General features: G+C 53.0%; 1 protein-coding gene across 3 annotated transcripts in view; it reads right to left on the minus strand.

Annotated features, from left to right (window-relative positions):
• The window catches only part of MID2 (midline 2), a 67,566-nt gene that overhangs the window by 14,506 nt on the left and 31,918 nt on the right, over positions 1–21,142 (minus strand). For all 3 annotated transcript variants that reach the window (XM_053990168.1, XM_053990169.1, XM_053990171.1), the window contains exons 3-7: positions 9,712–9,807; positions 5,858–5,965; positions 3,550–3,698; positions 2,940–3,067; positions 1,815–1,958 (exon numbers count right to left, since the gene is read on the minus strand). In XM_053990168.1, the coding sequence (XP_053846143.1) occupies positions 1,815–1,958; positions 2,940–3,067; positions 3,550–3,698; positions 5,858–5,965; positions 9,712–9,807 (625 nt within the window). The remainder of the gene's footprint in view (positions 1–1,814; positions 1,959–2,939; positions 3,068–3,549; positions 3,699–5,857; positions 5,966–9,711; positions 9,808–21,142) is intronic.

Here is a 21,142-nt window from a genome sequence, read left to right on the forward strand (position 1 = left end):
CAAGCCAACTCTGCACACCTTGGAAAGGTATTTCCTCTCCTGGTCAGGCTCCCAGCCCCTGCTCAGTGTTCCAGTGTCTCTTCACATGAGTTCAGCCAGGGCTCACACGGTCCCATGACCCAAACTGTGCTATTGCAAGGGACAATAAGTTATTAATTTTCTTCTCAGGGATTGAACTGATGTTTTCTTCACTCCTCCTACAAAGAGCAACCTGGAGGTTGCTGGCTGGCCAAGAAGGACACTTCTGACATGTGACCCTCCAGGCTCCCCTCCAGCACTGCCCTCACTGTTCCTCACCCTCATGATCTCCACAGCTCCCGCTTTCCCAAAGCCTGTGCCAGACCCCAGAGGTGGGCAGGTGACTCATTCCCAAGTCCCTCGGTGTATGGGACTCCAAGCCATGTGTGTCCAAAGTGGCATGTGGGAAAAGGTGAGAGCCAGATCCTTCCCTGGCATCGTCCCAGGGCAAGGGCACAAACTGCAGCAGGGGAAATCCTGAGTGGAAGAGGGCAAAATCCTCATAGCTGAGGGTGAGGAAGCACTGGATGCTCCATCCCTGAACAGTCCTTCTTCCTCAAGGAGCAAGCCCTGAGCAACCTGCCAGTCCAGATTGCACAGAGCCAGCACAGGGACCTTCAGACATCCCTCCTGACCAAAACCACGTGGTGACACCAGCAAGTCCCCATCTTGTCCACAGCTGGAAGTGCAGGCGATGTGGAGCTGGTGGCCATCCAAGAGCAGAGCCAGAGAGGTGGCTGAGCTCTCCAGGCTTCCAGAGGACAAAGTGCTAGAGACAACGTGCTCTAGCTGGGAAGGAGAGGAGAGCCAAACAGGGCGGGTCTGGCTGCGGCAGCACTGGCACCTGACAGCCACCATGGAAAGGAAACGCATCATCTTGTTTTCCAAAACAAGGGCAAAGGCTGGGCCGGCGCTGTGGTGGTGGGATCCAGCTTGGAAAGTCACAGGGAGCTTTCTCTGGCAGCTTCCTGCACATTTCAGAGTGCACTGACCAGCCTTCCGGGGCCGTGACACCATGCTGCCGGTGCCAACGTCCTTCCAGCTAGTGGGACAGACTGACAGCAGCCCAAACACCTGCTCTGAGCCACCCTCACAGTGACAAGTGTTGCTAGGAAAACCAGGAATAAAACTTTCTCACAAGCCACAGACCATCAGTGATTCTGTCCTCAGTCCTCAAATCAAATCCCATCCCTGTGAGACAAATCTGTAGTGGTGTGGAAAACCAACTTGGTATGGCAGTGATTTTCATGAAAAATTACCTGGAAATATGCCTCAGAGCTGTTCCAGAGGGTTTATAAACCAGCTTAGTTATCAGCCATGGAGCAGCCAGCACTGCCCTGTGTACAATGCCAGGTATCCATGGATTTGGGAGCTGTGAGATGGACAGTAGCCTCCAACGTTCCTGATGCTTCACCAAGCTGGGGCTGATGACACCAAGCGCAGACCAGAGCACCTCAGGGATGGCCCCACAACACGGGGAGGTATCCATTGCTCTGATCCACTAGCTCTCGGTAGATCCTTTGCTGCTGTTTCCTCCACAAATACCCAGCCTTTAAAATCACTGATGAACCTGAGAACCTTTTCCTTACAAAATCCCAGAATGGTTTGGGCTGGATGGGACCTTAAAGCTCATCCAGTGACACCCCCTGCCATGGGCAGGGACACCTTCCACTATCCCAGGTTGCTCCAAACTGGCCATGGACACTTCCAGGGATGGAGCAGCCAGAGGTTGTGTGGGCAACCTCTGGCTGCCCACAACATGGGATTCCCTGCTGAAGGGGAGTGTGGTGACTTACTGATGAAGTTGGCCTGGCCAGTGAAGATGGTGTACTGGAGCTCGTAGGAGCTGACGCTGAACTCGTCCTCTGAGATCCAGTGCACAGTGATGGTGTCATGGGAGGCTGTGCAGAGCTCCTCACGGACTGACGGTGGGTTCGGGGCTGTGGGATGGCACATACCACAGACTCTGGTCAGTTTGGGCTTTCCCCCCTTAAAAACCCAGGGCTTTTCTCCTCATATTAGGACTGAGATGGGCTTGCGGCAGGAGTAGTCTCTCAACACCAAAAACTCTCTTATTTAATCTGTCATTGTGTTTCCCACTGAACTAAACTTTTTAGTTTAACAAGGCATCCAGAGGTCAGAGCACAGGGTTTTCACTGCTGCTCCATCAAGTCTGACACCCCCACCCTGAAACAGGCTGAAACCCACTTCCAAATCCACTTATTTCCCTGCACTCGTTGTGGAGTAAGTATTTTATCCCATAACTGATCTGGACATGCTTGTGCTAATCTTTCACTGAAAGCTGATCTGCTTCATGATGATAAAATCGGATTTGGGTGAGTGAGGATGTCCTTGCCTCCCCGGAGCTCTCATCCCTCTGGTGCTCCAGCACAGGCTGATCCAGCAGCCGCTGCTGCTCCCAGACCACCAAGGTCAGCGATCAGTCTGTGCTGGGCATCAGGGCAGCACTGAGGGGCCCACTGAGGTCCTACCCAGAAGGGTTCATAATTTAGGACCAAGTGACCCAGAAAAAGGGCAGGAAAAGGGAAATGTTAAAGCACAGAGTGCCTTAGAAGTATAATAATTAATTAATTCTTCATTCCTCCCCTGTAATCCTTATGGACCCTCATATAATCCTTATCCCTCTTGCATCCTTATGGACATCAGCCTCCCCCACCAGGTCATGGAGACCATAACTTTTAAGCTTTCTGATCTTTTCCATGGGTCCTCCAGGAACAGCAGGGTGAAACAGGAGGATGGGGACACATCACTGTTCTGGGGACAGCACAGGCCCTGCTCTGCCACAGCTGACCTGGCACTTGTTACTGGTTAAGTCCTAAAATAGGTCTGCCAGCTCTTGGTGGAGCACAGGGCAGGGGACTGAGGGGAAGATACAGAGTGGAGCACACCTGAGCACTCACCTGTTAGATAATCCAGCCCCTCCAGCAGCTTCTTCTCTCTGGAAAAATCTAAAGCAAAGTTTTCAAAGGCATCATTAAAATTGATATCTGGTATCAGGACTTGCGAGGATGCAGTTGCCATGGCGACCCTGGAAGGAAAGAAGGGACCATCAGTATGCAATAGGGTGCATGAGGGAGGCACAGGGATGGGGACAGCCTCACTGTGCCCCTCACCTGCTGTCAGGAAAACAGCTTGCACCTACAGACCACTGCCCCTACCCAGGAAGGTGGCCTAGCCTGGGGACAGGTTCTCTGAGAGTGGGGGGGGTCCATCCCTGGGGTTTACAGCTTTGACTGGCCCCTGAACTCCCTTTGGACTGGCATTTCCACCACCTTCCTACCCCAGGGAAGGGGGTTTGCGTCCACAGAATTGTTAGGACCTACCATGCAGCACCTGTCCTGTGAGGGATGGGAACCTGAACCCGGGGTTTATTTGAGGACAGCACAGTGGGAGGCTGCAGGGATGGCTGGGGATCTTCAGCGAAGTGACTGGAGGGGACTTGGGTCATCTCTGGGCAGGGACCTACAACCAGGGGCCAGCTCCAGCAGCAGAGTCCCGAGCCCAGCGCACCTTTCGGCCACGTTCCGGGCAGTCTGCAGGAACCGTGCGTGGTCGTTCTCCTTCAGGATGTGCTCGGCCTGGTTGATGAGGACCGTGGAGCGCTCCAGGCACTGCCGGCAGTTGGCAACCTGCTGGGCCAGCTTCCGCAGCTTCATCACCTGTCGGAGGAGCAGAGGGAGACACCGGGGCTCAGAAGCTTGAGTGGCACAGAGGGAACCCCATCCTGAGCCAGCAGCTGATCATGACGAGCAAGGAGCAGTGAAAGGGCACAGGAATGTCTCAATGGCTCTGGGGAGGGAGCACAGCAAAGCACTTTCCATGTTTAATTTTGCTGGGGGTAGGAAAGCCCCAGGGCACAGCCTGCTCCTGCTCTGAGGGTCCCATATGTGATGGACCCTGGAAAGCAACACATCCTCTCTCCACTCCTCCTGTGCAAATACAGTGTCCCCCCATGCCAGCCCGAGGAGAGCAGGCTGCCATGAAACTCCTGCCAGTCACTCAGCACAGGGCAAGGGAACCTCAGGAGCAGGAGAAGCATTTACAGAGCTGATGGAAGATATCACATTCACAGCTGCTGAACTGAACTGAACTGACTGCTGGGTGACCAAGGTATGAGGGAATCTGCATGTTCTCCCCCTCCCTTCTCCCAGGCTCCATACATCCACTGGGCCATTTGTCAGGCAAAGCAGGGCAGAACAAATGGAAAACCAAATGGCAATCCAGCAGGAAAGCAGAATTCCTTGCTCCTCAGCTGGAGCACTTCAAACCAGCCACAGCCTCTAGAGGTTACTCCTTTCTCCACTGCTTCTGCAGAGGGTTTGGGCACTAATCTGTGCCCTTCGCCTCTACCCAGCTGCCAATTGTAGGAAAACAACATCTTGGAGCTTCCAGGTCCTTCTAAGCATGGCTGGAACTGGACAGCAGAGCCTGGAAGAGTCAAGGAAGAGGGTGGGAAGAGCAAGCAGACAGACAGATGGACCAGCAGACGGCACCGTTACATAAAATATGTTCCCTGGAATGCTTGGGGTAGAAGCAGGATTTCAAAGCTCCCACTGCTGCCAGGCTGTCCTGGAGCCGTGCCGGTGGCTCTTCTGCCTACACACGCAGTGGAACCTGCTCCCAAACTGCCTGGGCAGCATCTGTATTTGGGGCTTGGCCACGGGTACTGCGGCGGGACCCCAGTGCACACCCAAGCTCAGTGAGAACAGCAATGGGGTCATGCAGGCTCCCCTGGGCACCCTCAGAGCTACAGCCCTCCAGCCCTCTTGCTGCTGGATGTGAAGAGCCCAGAAGGTGAAGCTGATGTCTCAAACACCAACAGCTGGACAGCTGCAGAGCCAGCTGAGGGTTGGAGCTGGAGAAGGGGCCCCAGGGAGGTAGGTCAGCACCGTCCTGGGACAAACATCCTTGCTGCAGCTCCTGGAGATAAACACAACACAGCACAGGAGTGAGATGAAGCAGTGGCATGGACTGTAGGGGCATCAAGACCATGAAAGACCCCTGAAGCCTCTGACTCATTTCCAGAAATGTCTGGAAGAATGGACTGTGCATGAGGACTGATTTGCAGAGAAAGTGAGAACTCCGCAGGAAAGGCAAAACTTATCTATAAAAAGGTCCCCCCAGGAAGCACAGACAGTGCCCCCAGGACCCTGACCCATTTGTCATTCCTTTCAGTCATAAGCATCTATGAATCTTGGATCCCTTCCCCTTTGGGGTGGGATGCTACACATAGAAACCATCAGGAAACATCTGGAGCCACTGGAGGAAAGGTCCAAACACTCCCACAAAGATGAGGGTGAGAAGCAGCCCCCCTTCAGCTGTGCTGCAATGCAGAGCATGCAGCCTCTGCTCTCTCTGCAGCACTGGACTATGGCCCTTCAGTATTAATTCCACATTATTCTATTAGAACCACAGTGGTGAAGAGCCCTGAGGAAGCTGTCTGGAGTGATCCAAGCCTCTGCACCAACTTGTCACACTAACCAACACACTGTTCCTCCTCCAGCCAGCACATGCTTTGTCCTTGGCAGAGGAGCCCTGGGGCAGCAGCACTGATGGACACCTGGACATGGAGTGGCACGAGGGCAGCACCAGGGGACACCTGCAGTTTGGACAAGGAGATGCACCGGTGCGCTCAAAGCAAACCCTTCATGGCAAGGCAACACATGCTGCTGCAGCCCCTCTGCCCGAGGCTGGCACGTCCCGGTGTCACTGGCTGCACAAGGGCTGCTCCTAGACAGGAGGGGCAGACCCTGCAGCAGCCACCCCGTGGCACAGAAGGAGACCTGTGACCAGGGACACAGGAGCTGGGACCCCTCACCTTTGTCTCCTTGATCTTGACGGCGATGACCTGCTTGCGCTGGCGGATGATCTCCATCAGCTCATCACACTCCTCCATCAGCTTGGCCTCGTGCATGGCTGTGTTCACCTGGCCAGGAACAGCAGCACACAGGTGTTGGGAGGAACACACAGCACAGAGGTGCTGGGAGAGACACACAGCTCACAGGTGTTGGGAGGGACACACAATACACGTATTTTAGGAGAGACATACAACCCACAGGTGTTGGGAGGGACACACAATACACAGATTTTAGGAGGGACATACGACCCAGAGATGTAGGGAGGGACACACAGCACACTCTCATGGCTGTGCTCACAGTAGTGCACACACAGAGTGCAGTGGGGGCAACAAGCAGAGGTTCCAGTCCTCTGCCTCCAGGGAAGACCAGTATCCATGGGAGGATGGACAGGACAGGACAAGGGGGAATGCACTTCATGGAAGAGGAATCAAGCCTTAGCACTTTATTAAAGCACACTACAGGACAGAAATCAGTTTTCCTCATTTTATACTCCCAAATCCCTCTGAAACAAGGCAGCCTTGAGTGAAGCACATTTTTGCTACAGGATCTTTTTTTAAACCTGGCCAGCAGATTATGCAACACTGGAGTGGGAGACAGCTGATGGTCTGCAAAGAGAGCTCCACTGAGGAAAAACAGTGGAAAATCTTCCCAATCTGCTGCATGTGGCGGGGGTTGGGGAATGGCTCCAGGGTTTGGAGCCTGCAGCAAGCTGCTGTGGCACTGCTGCTGTGCTGCTGTGGCAGAGCTGCTGTGACAGAGCTGCTGTGGCAGAGCTGCTGTGGCAAAGCTGGAAGCACCCTGGTCCCTCAAAGCTGTGCACCCACAGGGATGGCTGTCACTCCAACTTCCCAGGAGCACAAACCTGGACTCCCCCTCTCATTCAGCTTCTGGGACACATGAGGATGAGGGAATATGAGGCTGAAGGCTGTGCACAGCAAGGGGCAAGAAAGAAATGTTGGGCCAAGGGACAGGAGGGGAGGTTGGGGCACCTCAGCTTGGCCCTGGGTCCATCCCTCCAACCAGCTGCTTCCCAATGGTCCAGCTCAGGCCTGGAGTGTTCCCCTCCCAGGATGGCTACAGGACAATGTAAATCTGTAGCCATCCACAGCCTAAATCTGAAAACCTACCCAGGGCAAGAAATCTCCCCTCAACCATGTTGAAGTTCTGGGGGGTTGAAGGCAGGTAAAGTTGCAGAGGGCACCACAGTCTCTTTCCCAGTTGCCTTCTGCCAAAACAGGAACGGGGTTCCCCCAAAGGGCCAGCAGAGCATGGAGGGGGTACTGCAGACCAAGACTGCTCCACTGGCAAAGCCCTGGCTCAAATACACCTGGACACTAGCCAGACCACTCTGTATGGATGAAGCAGTTCCCAGGTAAATGCTGGGTTTGGGGGTGAACACTCAGCAGGTGCTATGGCTGCAGGAAAGCTGGGCAGCTTTTAGTTGTAACAGGAGAGAGAAAAAATATTTCACCCACCTAAGTGCTGGGGGGGAATGTGCTAGGGACAACAGTCCTAGAATAAACCCAGCTCTGGGAAAAGCCTGTCCTGCACCTCGTGGGGATGAGAAGCAGCATCTCAGCATCTCAGCCCACAGCCTGACTCACACACAGGCAAGCCTCCTCCTACGTGCCCTGGCAGCTCGGGGATGGAGCAGAGGACCCCATCCCACCTCCACAGTCCTCAACAGGTTTTTGGCTGTGTAGCAGCTGTGCCCTGGGGACACCAGGAGCTCACACTGAGGCTGCTGTGACACAGAGGCCACAGTCCCATGGCGCACCTGCAGCTTCTGCTCTTCCCCACAATGGGACATTGGGCTGGTGCCATCCCTATTTTACAAACTCATCTTCTCTGCAGGGTTGTTATCTGCCCTCCTTGGCCCACATTTCCATCACTGCCGCAGGATTTGGCCATTTTGACCTCTCTCAGTACGGCCCCCCATGCACCAGAGTCACTCTGAGGGGCAGCCCAGGTTCAGGGCCTTGAGGACACTTGCAGTGCCCTTCTCTGTCCCTCAAGGTGGTGGTGGCACCATTCTCTGGACATGCCATGAGATTTACACTGAATGTTTCTGAGGGGCAGAGTATGTGGGGATTGCATGTGCTTGCCTGTGTGCCATGTCTGCAAATATCTCAGAAGCAAAATTCCCTGGAATCAGATTGATGGAGAGCACAGATATTTTCTGCTTCACAGTTTACTGTGCTCTCTGCGAAGGGGCCTCTGAGGGCCTGGCTGTACATTCAGCATAGCTGAGAAATGTTATTTGAACTGTTATTTTAAGAAGAGCATCTGACAAAGCTGAAAACTCACAAACTCTGTCAAAAATGACAGCTTAGAGGTCTCAGACTCTGAGGATCAGACAGAAATACCAAATATCTTTCAATTTATCCTATGTCAGGTCATTAAGACATTGGAGCTGGATTCAAAGGAATGGGTTTGGAAGGACATCCAGCCACATCCCTGGTGGGTTCTCAGAGCCAAAGCATGGCCCATCAGAGCAGCAAGGGCTGGTGACTGTCACCAGAGCTCTGCAAGGGCATCCTGGCTCCTTCCCTCTCTGCCAAACCTCCATGCTATCTGTATTCCCAGACTCAGTCCAAGCCCACTGAGCCCTGGGGAAGAGGAAGCCCAGGAGAGACATTCCCAACAAAGCCATTCCTACTGCAGAGTGATGCACAGGCAGAGAGAAGCAGGACAACACCAGTGACACAGAAGGCCAGCAGTGCTGCAGAGCCAAGTGGGATTTTTCTGCTCCTTATTTTGGCTGGAAGTTCAGAGCATCTCAGCCCCCTCCTCCTTCTCTGCACATTGTGACAGTGGCTGCCAGCTGCTGGTGGCACACTCAGCCCTGCTGGCACTCACAAAAAGGGCTTCTGCACTCACTTCCTCTTGCCAGAGCATCAGGACATTATTGAGGGAGTGAAGAACAAAGCGCTGATGCTGCCTGCGGAAACCACAGGGCTTGAAGCACCTTCACAGCCCCAAACCCCGGCTGCTCTGAGATTCAGGTGGTGGAGGACAACATGCAGCTCCCTGGGCAAATGCATCATAGATGCTTTGCTGTGGGCAAACGGCTCCACCCTGCACAGGAGGATCCCTTGTCCTGCTGCAGCATCCCTGCATCCCGCTGCAGCATCCCTGCATCCTGCTGCAGCATTCCACCACAGCATCCCTCCATCTTACTCACAGCATCCTGAGGCAACATCTCCACATCCCACCACAGCATTCCAGCATCCTGCTGGCTGCTTGGCTTGGGGAAGTGCAGGGGAGGCACAGGACTTCCATTCCCTGCAAGGCCTGGGGTGCGAGGGTGAAGCAAACAACTGCTGTGTTCTCTCAGGCACTGGCAAACTCCCCCTGGATCCATGGCAGCAGCCTGGGGTTTAGTTCTGCGGGAAGCTGGTGGTTCAAGGAATTGCTGCATGCTCGGTGTCACCCAGCTGAGGCCTCTTTGCAGGCTCAGTGTCATCCAGTTGATGAGCCTTGTTACAGGCTCAGTGTCACCTGGCTGAGCCCTGTTTTCACGCTCAGTTTCACTCAGTCTTCCACCAAAGGCAGCTGCTGCCCCCAGCACAGAGCAGTGGGCAGGTCCTCCTGCCTGGAGCAAGCTCTGCAGCCCATGTCTCTTCTCAGTGGCTCCCAATCATGACAACTCCTTCAGACCCCTGGGAACCATCCCACTGCTTGGGACTACCCCACACTCATCTCTGCTCCCATGGGAGCCCCAGGAAGGGACTCTGGGATGATCCATGCATTGAGTCCCTAGAGCTGGAAGCTGCCCCAGGCACCTCCCCCAGTGCCCCCGGCCCTCACCCACCTCCACTTGCTGGCAGATCTGTATCAGCTTGGCCATCTGGTTTTCCAGTTCGCTGTTGCGTTTAACCAGGTTGGTGAGATTTGTCTCCAGGGTTTGCTGCAGGTCCAGAAATGGGAGAAAGAGGAAAAATACAGAGATCAGCAAAGCTGGAGTGTCCCCAGTCCCCTGCCAGCAGCTGAGACCCTCTGCCACCAAGCACACTGCCTGAGGGAGGGACACTGGAATAACTTTGGGCAAAGGCTCTGGGGGTCCTCGGCAGCTCCTGCCCATGCCAGAGGACTGTGCCATGAGGGAGACACTGAGCCCAACACCGCGGTGACCCTGGGGTGTCACTAGCTGGAGAGGACAGCGTGGGTGTCTGCCCTTTGCCACTCCTCTGGAGAGCAAATTTTGGCTATTTTCATCATCAGTTTTGTTCTGCACAGGGTGAAGGAGATGAACAAGAGCCTGATGAGCCATGGGAGAGGGATGTCTTCTCTGCCAACCACTTCAGCTGGAGCTACCACGGCACAGGCAAGGAGAGCTCAGCTGCACTGTGCTGGCTTTCATTCCCCAGCCACGCTGCCTTTTGCTCACCAGAGCAGATTTCAGCTGGCAGATTTGGCTAGTGGACTGCAGCCAGCAGATCACAGCCAGTGGATCTGGGCCAGAAGATCATGAGCAGTGGATCATGGCCAGTGGATCCCAGCCAGCAGCTCTTGACCAGGAAGTCACAACCAGTGGATCGTGGCCAGCAGATCTCTGTTAGCAGATCATGACCTGAGAGGACAGGGATTCCTGGGCCTGCTTTGGTGCCCACAGGCTGCACTGCTCTGGGAGAAGGAGGGGATCCAGTGAAACACCAATGAAGACCCCACTTGAGGGGATATCGATATCCATGGCCACGGGGGGAACACAGTTTCTGGGTGTTAACAATTTCAGAGACACAGCATTGCCAGCTCCACGTGTGCTCTGCTAACGGGAATGCTTTATAACAAAGCACTCGGTACCTGTTGCAGCGCTTGTCAGGAAATGATATCCTATTAATATTTTAAACTCCAGGGCTGGAAGAGGGTCCCTGAGGTGGTTCATTCATCTGCAGGTAGGAACTGCAGTCTGAGGCCTTCATCTGACTCCAGCAGGCCTATAAACATGGCCCCTCTCCGTACACATGGGTAATTGGGGGCTACTGAGCCAGGAGAACTTGAATTACAGGCACGGAGCACAGGCAGAGCACTCATTCCTGAAAAACCACTGGCTCCTAAAATATCCTGAGCTTGTCTGCAACCCTGAAAATTGCTGGCCAAGGGCAAGTAAGGCAGAATGCAGGAACAGGCTGGAGAAATGGAATAAAACTGAGAGAGCCTTGGTTATGCCAGAAGGGTTTGCAGAGTGGGGCTGTATGGATAATGGAAAAGCCAGCTGCTCCCGCCCCCCTCTCCTCATAGCCCGATATTATAAACATCATTTCACTACAGCAACAAACATTTCACTTGCTAATTGCCTCCCTCATCACCAGCGTGGCTGCACTGAGGTTGCAGCTTTGAACTCGCACCAATCTGCTTTAATCTTCCAGGCTGTGATGGAGGGCAGGGCGGGGGGTCTGAGGTACAGCTTTGAAGCACACGTGCCCACACCCAATTTGCAGCATCCAATTTTTCTAGGGGATGGTATCACTCCTCCCATCCACAAACACACGCAAACCCTGTCCCCAAGCACCAATCCCTTCATCACACATCCTCTGTGGCAATGCTGAGGCAATCAGACGTGCTATACTGGTGTCAGTGATGGTTCCACAGCCCTTTACTGCTCCCTTGCCCTCAGTGCACCCACAGACCCTCGCTGCCAATCCCTCTGCATCCCAGGAAAACATAGATGGAATGCTTCCATCTGTTTGATGTGTTGAAACAAATAAAATGGGCTTGAAGCCTGGATCACACCAGCTGGTAATTTTGTAGGTGTATATAAATTACAGCAATTATAGGGGTTGGGTTTTAATTGCTTTATAAAATGCCTGTAATTTCCCCAAACCTCCACCTTCTGTCCTGAAATACAAATAGGTGATTTCTCTACAACTGGGGAGACAAGTGAGAAAAAGTAACAAAGAGGCCTTGAGCAGGAGTCACTATGTGGGGAGAAGGGTCACCCAGGTCACCTAGGGACAGCGGGACCAGAGAGGGAAGTGCCCAGGCACCCTGGGACGGGGGCTGAACCTCCCCCATGCTGAGTGTTAAGCACCCACAGGATCAAACCTTCCCATGATACCAACAGAGCAGCTCAGCACCTGCACCCCTTTACCTGCCACTCACCAGATACACAATAAATCCATTCCCACCCAGCCAGAGGAGAGCAAGCACTGACCTGCAAGTACTAATGCTCATGTTTGCTCAGTTATGGGCACAATGGGCAACAACTCGATTTTCTTTTTCCTCCAAATACCAAACAAGCAGTTGAACTAAACATAGATTTATTTCTCTGTTTGAAGAAGGCATCAAGGTTGCAGGCTCAAGACAATTTCAGGAACTAAATACGTGGTGTCCTCCTGGTCCCTGTGCTCATCAAACACGACCTTGCCTGTGCCTGGCCACAGTTGCCCTCCACAGCCGGTCCCCAGCCCATCCACCAGTCTGGCAGCTGGTTCACTCTGAGAAATGCTGGCAGCCTTGTGGCTTTAACCAGCTGAGAGATGGAACAGAGCAGGCTCTGAGCCCCAAGCAGGTGGCCAAAGAACAGGCTCCACACATCACACAGACCTGAGGGGGGTCCAAGTCCCCAGGGGTTTGGGCCACGCAAGCCTCAGATCTCCTCCAGTGGCAAGAACCTGTGGGTGTGGGCTGGGAGGACCTGGAGAACCCTGGAGCTGGGGAAAGCCCTAGGCTAGGGACAGGAATGCAGGGGTGGTAGGTGGCTGCTGCCATCCCTCAGAGCTGCTCTGAGGGGCAAGAGACTCAGCCTGGCACGACGGCACAGAGGGTGTCCTTTGGCTCTGCCTTAGCCCAGACAGGTTTCTGCATTTATCTTCATGGAAAGGCAGCCAAAACTGGAGAGTGATACTTCCAACGATTCACTCAAGGCTCTTCTCATTGCCCCTGTTAATCTATGATCACTTCCAATAACAGAGGCCAATCCCTGCCCTGATACTCCTGTGCACCACAAACACATATAATGTGTGCATCCACAAACCCACGTGCAGGCACACAGGCACCAAGTCAAACCCACTCAAAAATGCTCCCTGCATGCCAAAGTAGCAGAAAAACCAGTTCCTGGAAGCCACCAGCATTCACCAGCCTCACCTGATCAGGGCAGGGGGATGAGCCCCTGCAGCAGCCATCTGGGACTGCTGCCACGCTGAGGACACACAGTGAAGCCCTCGGGGCTGAGGATGTGCTGCCAGGTCCCAGCACGGGCAGGATTCCTGCTGGGTGTCCTCTGACTTGTTTTGGAGCAGCACAGGGAAGCCAGATGTCACCAGGACATTGCCCAGGGCATCAGGAGTCTGCCATGGAGCTCCTGAGGGAGCTACTCATTTTTTTAAACCTCAACACTGTTGATAGCATCAGCAGAATCACACTGGAGCTGTGGGAACCTCCACACCCTGTTGCTGGCCAAAACACTGCTCTGCACTGAGCTCCTGGCCCAGGCACCCACTGTGGGGATGATGGAATTGACGTGTCAGTCAGGAATGCTGGGGCAGCTTCCTGGGGAAGCAGCAGCTTGACATGGTAACCTCCAGGCAGCTCCCACCAGGGTCATTCCAGCCCCATCTGCTCTGGAGGGGTTTTGGAGCAGGACAGTGACAGTGGGGTTGGTACAGCATCCTCCCACTCCACTGGCAGCTGCCTCTGCACTGCCCAACTAAAATCACAGAGGTTTGGAAGGGACCATAAAGCTCATCTTATACAACCCCTGCCATAGGCAGGGACACCTTCCACTATCCCAGGGTGCTCCAAGCCCTGTCCAACCTGGCCTTGGACACATCCAAGGCAATGACAGCACTGCTCAGATCAGGCTCCTCTCAGTGGCCACAAAAGGTCCAGAGCCTGGCATTGCTCCCATGCCAGCGGATGCTCCCACTCCCACCTCCCATGGCTGCACAGAACATGGCACTGCTCACTGCCAGCCCTGGCAGCAGCACATCCAGGTGATTCAAACTAGAAGAGGGAAGTTTAGGTTAGGTATATGGAAGACATTCTTCCCTGTGAGGATGGGCAGGCCCTGGCCCAGGTGCCCAGAGCAGCTGGGGCTGCCCCTGGATCCCTGGCAGTGTCCAAGGCCAGGTTGGACACTGGGGCTTGGAGCAGCCTGGAATAGTGGAAGGTGTCCCTGCTCAGGAAAAGGAGTATAACAAGATGAGCTTAAAGTCTCCTTTAAGCCAAACCATTCTGTGATTCCACAATTCTATGTTTAGAGTAAATTCCCACCACCAAGGAAAAAAAAAAAACAACTTTGGGGAAAAATATGCAAAGCCAGTCAGCTACTGGGCTTTGCTCAGAGAATGTCCCTAGACAATGGGACAAGTGACAAAGGGACATGGCTGAGCTGCCATGTGTGACATTAATGCATTTTAAGTCACTTTGGAGTCAAAGAGACTGAGTAAGAGCTGAAATCTCTGCCAGCATTCAGGGCTGCTGTCGCCCCACTGGCAGAGCTGACCTAGAAACCAAGAGGCTCTGCACGCCATGGGGGTGGGGGGCTCTGATGGTGCTGAAGAGGCAAGAGCCAGAGCCTGAGCCAGGCAAAGAGGCTCTGGCAGTGACCCCCGGCATGGAGGGGATGAGGACCAGGGGGATGCACTTGACCAACACACACCCGAGGGTGCGGCGACATGCCCCGTGTCCCCTGATCAATAAAAGAGCAGTAAAAGAGCAGCTCCAAATCCATTAATCACATTTAATCCCTGATGATCTGTTAGGCTTCAACCCTGACTTGCTCTTTCTATGCTCACCTTCAGTTGGGAAGCAACTCCGGAGGGCTCCCAATGGGGAGTAGGGCTAGGGATGCAGGTGGCACAGGGGTAGGTTTGTCACAGCCAGGGCTCCCAGCCACACCCACCATGAGCCCTGTGGTGGGAGTCACCCATGCTACATGGGCACACAGTGCTCCAGCCTTGTCCCTGGTGCCCAGCCTGGGGGTGGCCCCAGCCCCTCCCCTTCACCTCACAGAAAGCACAGAGTAGTCCCAGCCTGGCAAGACCTAAGGCTGGATCCTGCCAACAGTGGGGTAAATCCACCACTTCAGTGGCCATGCTCCAATTTGTAAATGGGACGAAAGAAAGGAAGGAACTGTCAAGAGCCCATAGGAGCAGCTGTGCTGGGCTGAGCAGGGATTGGGGGGGCAGGCAGGCAGGTGGGATCCATGCTCCTCCACACAGCATTCCAGTGTGGGCTGCATCAGTACATACTGTGTCTTGTGTTTCCTTGGGAATTTAAAGTGAGGAGAGAAAAACTAAAGCAGAAAAACTCAAGCAATCAGGGTGAGCTGAGTATGGGATTTGCAGCCGCTGCACGTGCTGCTGCTGAATCAGCACATCCCAGATTTGTGTCTTGTCGGCTCTTCTTCAGCATCTTCTCTTGGGCTGAGCCAACCAGCATTGTCCAAACCTGCCTGGTTTTGGGGAGCAAACCTGTTGCTTATCCCACCACATGAGCTAAAAGCACACTCCGGATCTGTCATGCAGCTGCCTCACCCATGGGGAGGTGTCACCCATACCCACACTCCTATGGGACACCATTACCAGCGCCACACATCTTTGGCAGCTCCAGCACTGAATTACAGAGCTCCTCCCTTTCTAGGGTACATCTCAACTGAAGAAATGAGAGGGACAGAAATGGCTGCAGGTAAAACCTGCTCCATCACCTGCCAGTGGAGCAACCTAGGGTCCCACTCACCTCCTCCCAATGCCTCATTCTTGGGCCTCTGTTACCCAGGAATGTGACCAGATGTTCCTGCTCCTATGGACAACCTGAGGGCTGGGAAGTGCTGCTAGCTCTCCTGGAAATCAAAGCTGTCCTGGGGAAAAGTCACAAGGGGGGAAAGTCACACAAATTAGTTTAATGTTGTTGTTTCTCCAAAGTTGCTGATTAGTTGCAGACCTGGTCTGAGCATTGTTTTGGCAGGGTTTGTGTCTGGCTGCCTGGTGCAGCTCCAGGGTGCGCATTCCCTGTTCCTCGTTTAATCCTGTCCCTGTGCTACTTAACAGCAGCAGGGGTTTTGCTTCCAAAAATATTCCTTCAGGCAAAATACTGTAAGAGCCCGAACACCTGGAAGTCCTTGGCACGGGCTGTCCTCCCCAGTGCAGGGAGAAGAGAAATGGCTGGCAGTGGGAGAGACCCTCTGCAGCCGGAGCTCGGCACACACGCGATGTGCCATGGGACGAGCTGTTCCTTGGCACACCACACTGGGCTGCTGTGGCAAAAAACACACACAGGTAACCAGGGGGACACCAAACCACAGCGGAAATGCCAGGAGTAGATGCATCTCATTACCTGTCTAACAATGCTGGCGGCACAGACGCGTGGGGACACTGCTTCTTCAGGCTCGGCTCATCCCAGCAGGCAGGGCTGCCTGCCCCAGTGCATCACAGGGCTTGGTGCACACGCAGTTTATCACAAGGCTGTGTTTTTATGGTCTCTCTGTCTCCCAGCAGGAGGCTCCAGCATGTCTGTCAAAGTGTGTTACCCCCCACACAGGAATTCTACTTCTCAAAACAGGCAGAGGATGAACAAAACTTGGCATAATAAATGGAGTTTTCCCACACTGATGTTCTTAGCATTCCCAGCTGCGAGGTCACTGAGCACAAGTATTCCTCCTCACCAAATCTTCTGGTTTTAACACTTTCCTCCCAACAGCCGTTTTTCTGGCTATGAGAAAAAGGATGGGAATAAGGCAGCTGACACCCTCCCTGTTAGGGGGTTACCAGACCTTCTCCTACATCGTAAGTGTACGGCTCCACCAGGAAGTCAGCACAAGGCAGAAGCCCGGCAAAGCACAGCACATTTCTGCAGTTCCTGAAACTGGAAGGGAAAACCAGGAGCTGCCCAAAGACAAGTTCAGCTTCCACACTTCCACCAAATACACTTCCAGTAGAGGCAGGTTCCCTTCATTCCTGTGACAGCTTTTGGGTGTTCCCTCTCCTGCATCCTTCCTTATCAACCAAGACATTTTGGGACAGATCCTGACGCCCACTTCCAGGCCATGGAGAGGCAGGACATGTGGAAGGTCAGCCCCTGGGCCCCAGCCCCCCCAGCAGTCAGAGGGCACATGTGAGGCACACGGCTGCTGGAGCACCAGGCATCCCCCCAGCCCAGGGAACTCCTGTGAACAGCCAGGTGGCAGCAGCTCTCACAGGACACCCAACAGCCTGAAGAGGACATTTTAATACCACCCTGCACTGCCTGCTGCCTCGATGGGTATGATGGGGCCAGCAGCACCCAAGGCAGCTGTTTGCATCTGAGCAGGTCCCCCCACTCCCCAGGCACTCACCAGAATCAGTGAATCCCAGAATGGTTTGGGTTGGGAGGGACCTTAAAGCTGATCCAATGCCACCCTCTGCCATGGGCAGGAACACCTTCCACTAGACCAGGTTGCTCCAAGCCCCTGGCCTTGAACACTTCCAGGGATGGGGCAGCCTCTGGGCATCACAGAGGTTCATCTTGGCAGAAATGTGTATGGCTGATTTAGGTCCTTCAGCTTTACATCCTTCAATCTCTCCAAAGCCATTCTTCTCCGCTTGCATATTGTCCTGGTTTTCTGTACCATTACAGAAGTATTGAAAATTGTTTAAATATTTTATTATATTTGTCCTCACTGTGACAAGCCAGTTTTTTTTTTCCTGAAGTCATCTAAGCATGATCTGCTTGTCGGAGCTGTCCTAGTTAAACACCGAGATTTTACTCCCCAGTTCAGGCTGTGTGTTTTTCAGCTTAAAAGAATGTGATTTTCAGCGATCGTATTAAATGTGCTACATTTGCTATAAAAAATTCCCAAACTACAGCGAGCCTGGAGCGTATTTGTGCATTTCCAACTATTTTTATTTATTCCTTTAAAAAGACAGAGTAGAAGGAAAAGATTTCCAGTGCTCCAAGCAATGCCTTTTTCCAGGAATTTTTCTCCAGTGAGTAATTCCTGGTTCCTTCCAAACCAGGAGTTATAGAGGGGTCATTTTCTGATGCTCTGCTGTAAGAACCACCACAGCTGCACAGCCTGAGGGGTAGAAGGGCTGGGGAACAGCTCCCCATTTCCCCTCTTTGAGTTCACTCTAGGATGGGTGATGGTGAGCAAAAGAAGCCAGTGCTGGCAGCCCCAGAGCTCCCCACCAGCTGTGGTCCCCCCCACCGGCTCCAGAAAACCCCAGGGCTCATTTTGGGAGGAACCCAGGAAGCAGCTCTGTTGTCCTCAATGGAGCTGAATGTCACTGGAATTCCTCCTTCCCTTAAAAATCCCTTCTGTCAGAAAAATAAGCCATTAACAATGATCCTATTTTATTCTGCCACAGTGATGAAAACACAAAACTTGAGGAAAGAGAGAAAAAAACTGAAAGGAGACGCTGCAGATGTCCACCTGCTCCTTCAGTCTCAACCTTCCAGCCTTCCATCCTCTCGGGTTTCTGTCTCTCCTGTGCAGCAAAAGGGACTCATTTGTCACCCCTTTGGGTCACTGTGGCCTTGGGGATGATGCCCAAAGCCTCCCTGCACAGGAGGATCGTTCTGTGGAGGCTGCAAGGGAGCAAGTTCCTTCTGCCTCTTGGGGCTCCTGCTGCTGGAGCTGTAGGATCCAAGTGCTGGCAGCAGTGTAGCTCCTTCCCAAGATCCTCACTGTCCTAAGGACACCCAGGTGAACAAATCCTTGTTGCACATCCTGCCAGATCTGGGGTCTGCAAGATCCCCAGGGGTGGATGGCTCACAGGGTCCCATGCACAGTGAACTCCACCAGCAGCATTTTGGGAGACAGCAGCCCAGCAAGCCCTAGGGCAAGGTCAAGCAGGAGTCACCCACAGCCCTGGGAAGACAAAGATTCCAAAGGACAGGCACAACCCACAGCCTGAAACACAGAGCAACAGTCTCAGGCATGGGTCAGGATTAGAAACCAGAACACACCATGTACCTGGAGGGGCTGTCAGAAGGCAGAGGGACAACCAGAGGACAAACCAACAACAACACAGCTCAAGGAGAAATCAGACCATGAGACATCTTGAGAGCCCCACATTTGAGGATCAGCTGTCAGGCATAAGCCAGCACCCTGGCACTGCTGGCTCTGCAGCCAAAGTGAACAAAACCCTTTAAAAGTATAAAAGACAGATAAAGCCTCATTCCATAAATATGTATATCCTCTTGGAAGAGTTGACTAGTGGAAAGAAGATGCATCTTTTGAATGAGTTCTATGAATACATGGTAGGCAAAGAACACCATCAAAGTTTTCCTCAAAAGAGAGGAATGGAGAGGAAAGGAGAGGAGGGTAGGGGAGGGAAGAGGAGGGCAGGTAAAAGGAAGGAAGGACAGGGCAGGGAAAGGCAGGGCAGGGCAGGGCAAGACACTACTACAGTGAACAGCAGTCTCCAGGGGTGCTCTAAGGACACTGCAATCATGTTAACTGCTCTTGCTGCAGGTAACTGTCTGGCTGGGAAGAGCCTTTTGGAATACTCTCAGGGTGTGTGAGAATTCAGAGATGGAATTTCCAGGGAAAAAGCCTGACGCATACTGATGTGAGGTACAAAGATGCGTCTGAATAGCACGAGATTTGGTGTCACCAACAATTACTAAAGGCAGAAGAGGACAAACTCAGAAAGAGCATCAACAAGCACTTTTTCCATTAAAGTTTCCTCTTCATCCTCTGGGCCTCTGTTGTGTGATTCACAACCAGGAGTTTCATTAGGCAAAGCCCTGTGATATGGGATGTGTTCTCAGGAGCCATGGAACCACCCCATGGGCACCTGTGACACCTGGCTCAGAGCATGGCTGGGGTTCCACAGGCTCCGACAGCTTTTCCAAGCAGCAATATAATCTCAGGGGCACAAACACCCATCTGAGGCTGCTAAAGGAAATCTGGGATTTGGCAAGTCATTTATGCAAATTCCTATCTGCACTTAATAAACAACCAAGCGTCTGTGGCAGAAATGAAGAGATGCAATTCAAAGGGATGCACTGAGCAGGGAGTTTAGTGCTAGAGAGAAACTCATGGAAGATTCATACACTCCCAAAGAACATCTGGTTCCATTCAACATCAAAAAAGCTACTTTGCGATTTTCACCAGATAATGGGTTTATCAAAGATTTACTAATCACTTCATTCAATTCCTATCTCACCTCCCAAACGAAATTAGCAAAATTTAAGCAAAAAGTAAGGAAGAGTTCTGAAGAAGGTACCTGTTCCCCACCTCCTCACTATCTGGGCTGCACATCAAGATTGAGATCTGGCTGCTCCCAAACTGAATGGGAAACACAAAGTGGCTGCGAAGCAGAATTCACACCTAAACACCGGGAAGAAATGGTTTGAATTACAAATACAAAATTAGCTGGAAAGTGAAGCTAAAGCTCCTGCATTTTAACTTATGGCAGGAGTCATAGGAGATCATGCTGCAGGGATCAGTCAGACCTGGCACCAGAGGTCGGTGACAAGTGACAGGAGTGACATCAAGCCTGACTTGTGCTGTGAGCATGGCACAGGATTTGGCTTTACTGAGCCAAAACACTGCAGAACACAGTTTTCATCTAAAATATTAATGGGCAATAAATGCATAAATTATGTCTGCAAATGGTTCAGGCTCCAGCCCGCCTGTTTGTCCCAGTCTGTGGTTTGTTTGGTGTCTCATCCTCCTCATGCTTCTACTGCCTCTACCAGCACCTCACTGTTACCTGCCATGGCACTGGCATCCAGCTCCTGTCCCTATGAATTATTTCTCAGTTCCTCCATCTGGGAGCTGTGTACAGGCAGAGCCTGAAATCAGACAATCCATGCTGGAATGAGATGAGATGAGAGCTGGAAGTGGATGGAGAATGAGGGCCAGGGAGGAGGAGGAAGACAAAGAGGTTGTGCTGGGTGACAATGTCAAAGGACAGGGAGAGACCATCCGATAGGAAAAGCTCAGTAAGAAACTCAAAGGGAAGGAAACCACCGTGCCTACATTCATCTCTGGGGCTGTGAGATGCATCTCGGGGCTGTTACACCCATCTTGGGACTGTGACACCCATCTCTGGGCTGTGACACCCACCTGTGGGCTGTGACAGCATTTCCGGGGCTGAAACACCTCTCTGGAAGATGTGACACCCATCTCTGGGCTGAAACACCCATCCCATCTCTGGGTGCCTCCCGCCAGCAGGAACTGAGTTGGGCAGCCATCTGCCCCAGAGAGCAGAACCATCTGCCCCAGAGAGCCCCCTCCCAGCATGACACAGGGCAAGTAAGTCATTGCCAAGACTCCTGAATATGACTCCCTCAGCCCTCCTTTTTCACAGCTT

The sequence above is a fragment of the Vidua macroura genome, chromosome 14, assembly GCF_024509145.1.
Source record: "Vidua macroura isolate BioBank_ID:100142 chromosome 14, ASM2450914v1, whole genome shotgun sequence".
Taxonomy (NCBI): Eukaryota; Metazoa; Chordata; class Aves; order Passeriformes; family Viduidae; genus Vidua; species Vidua macroura.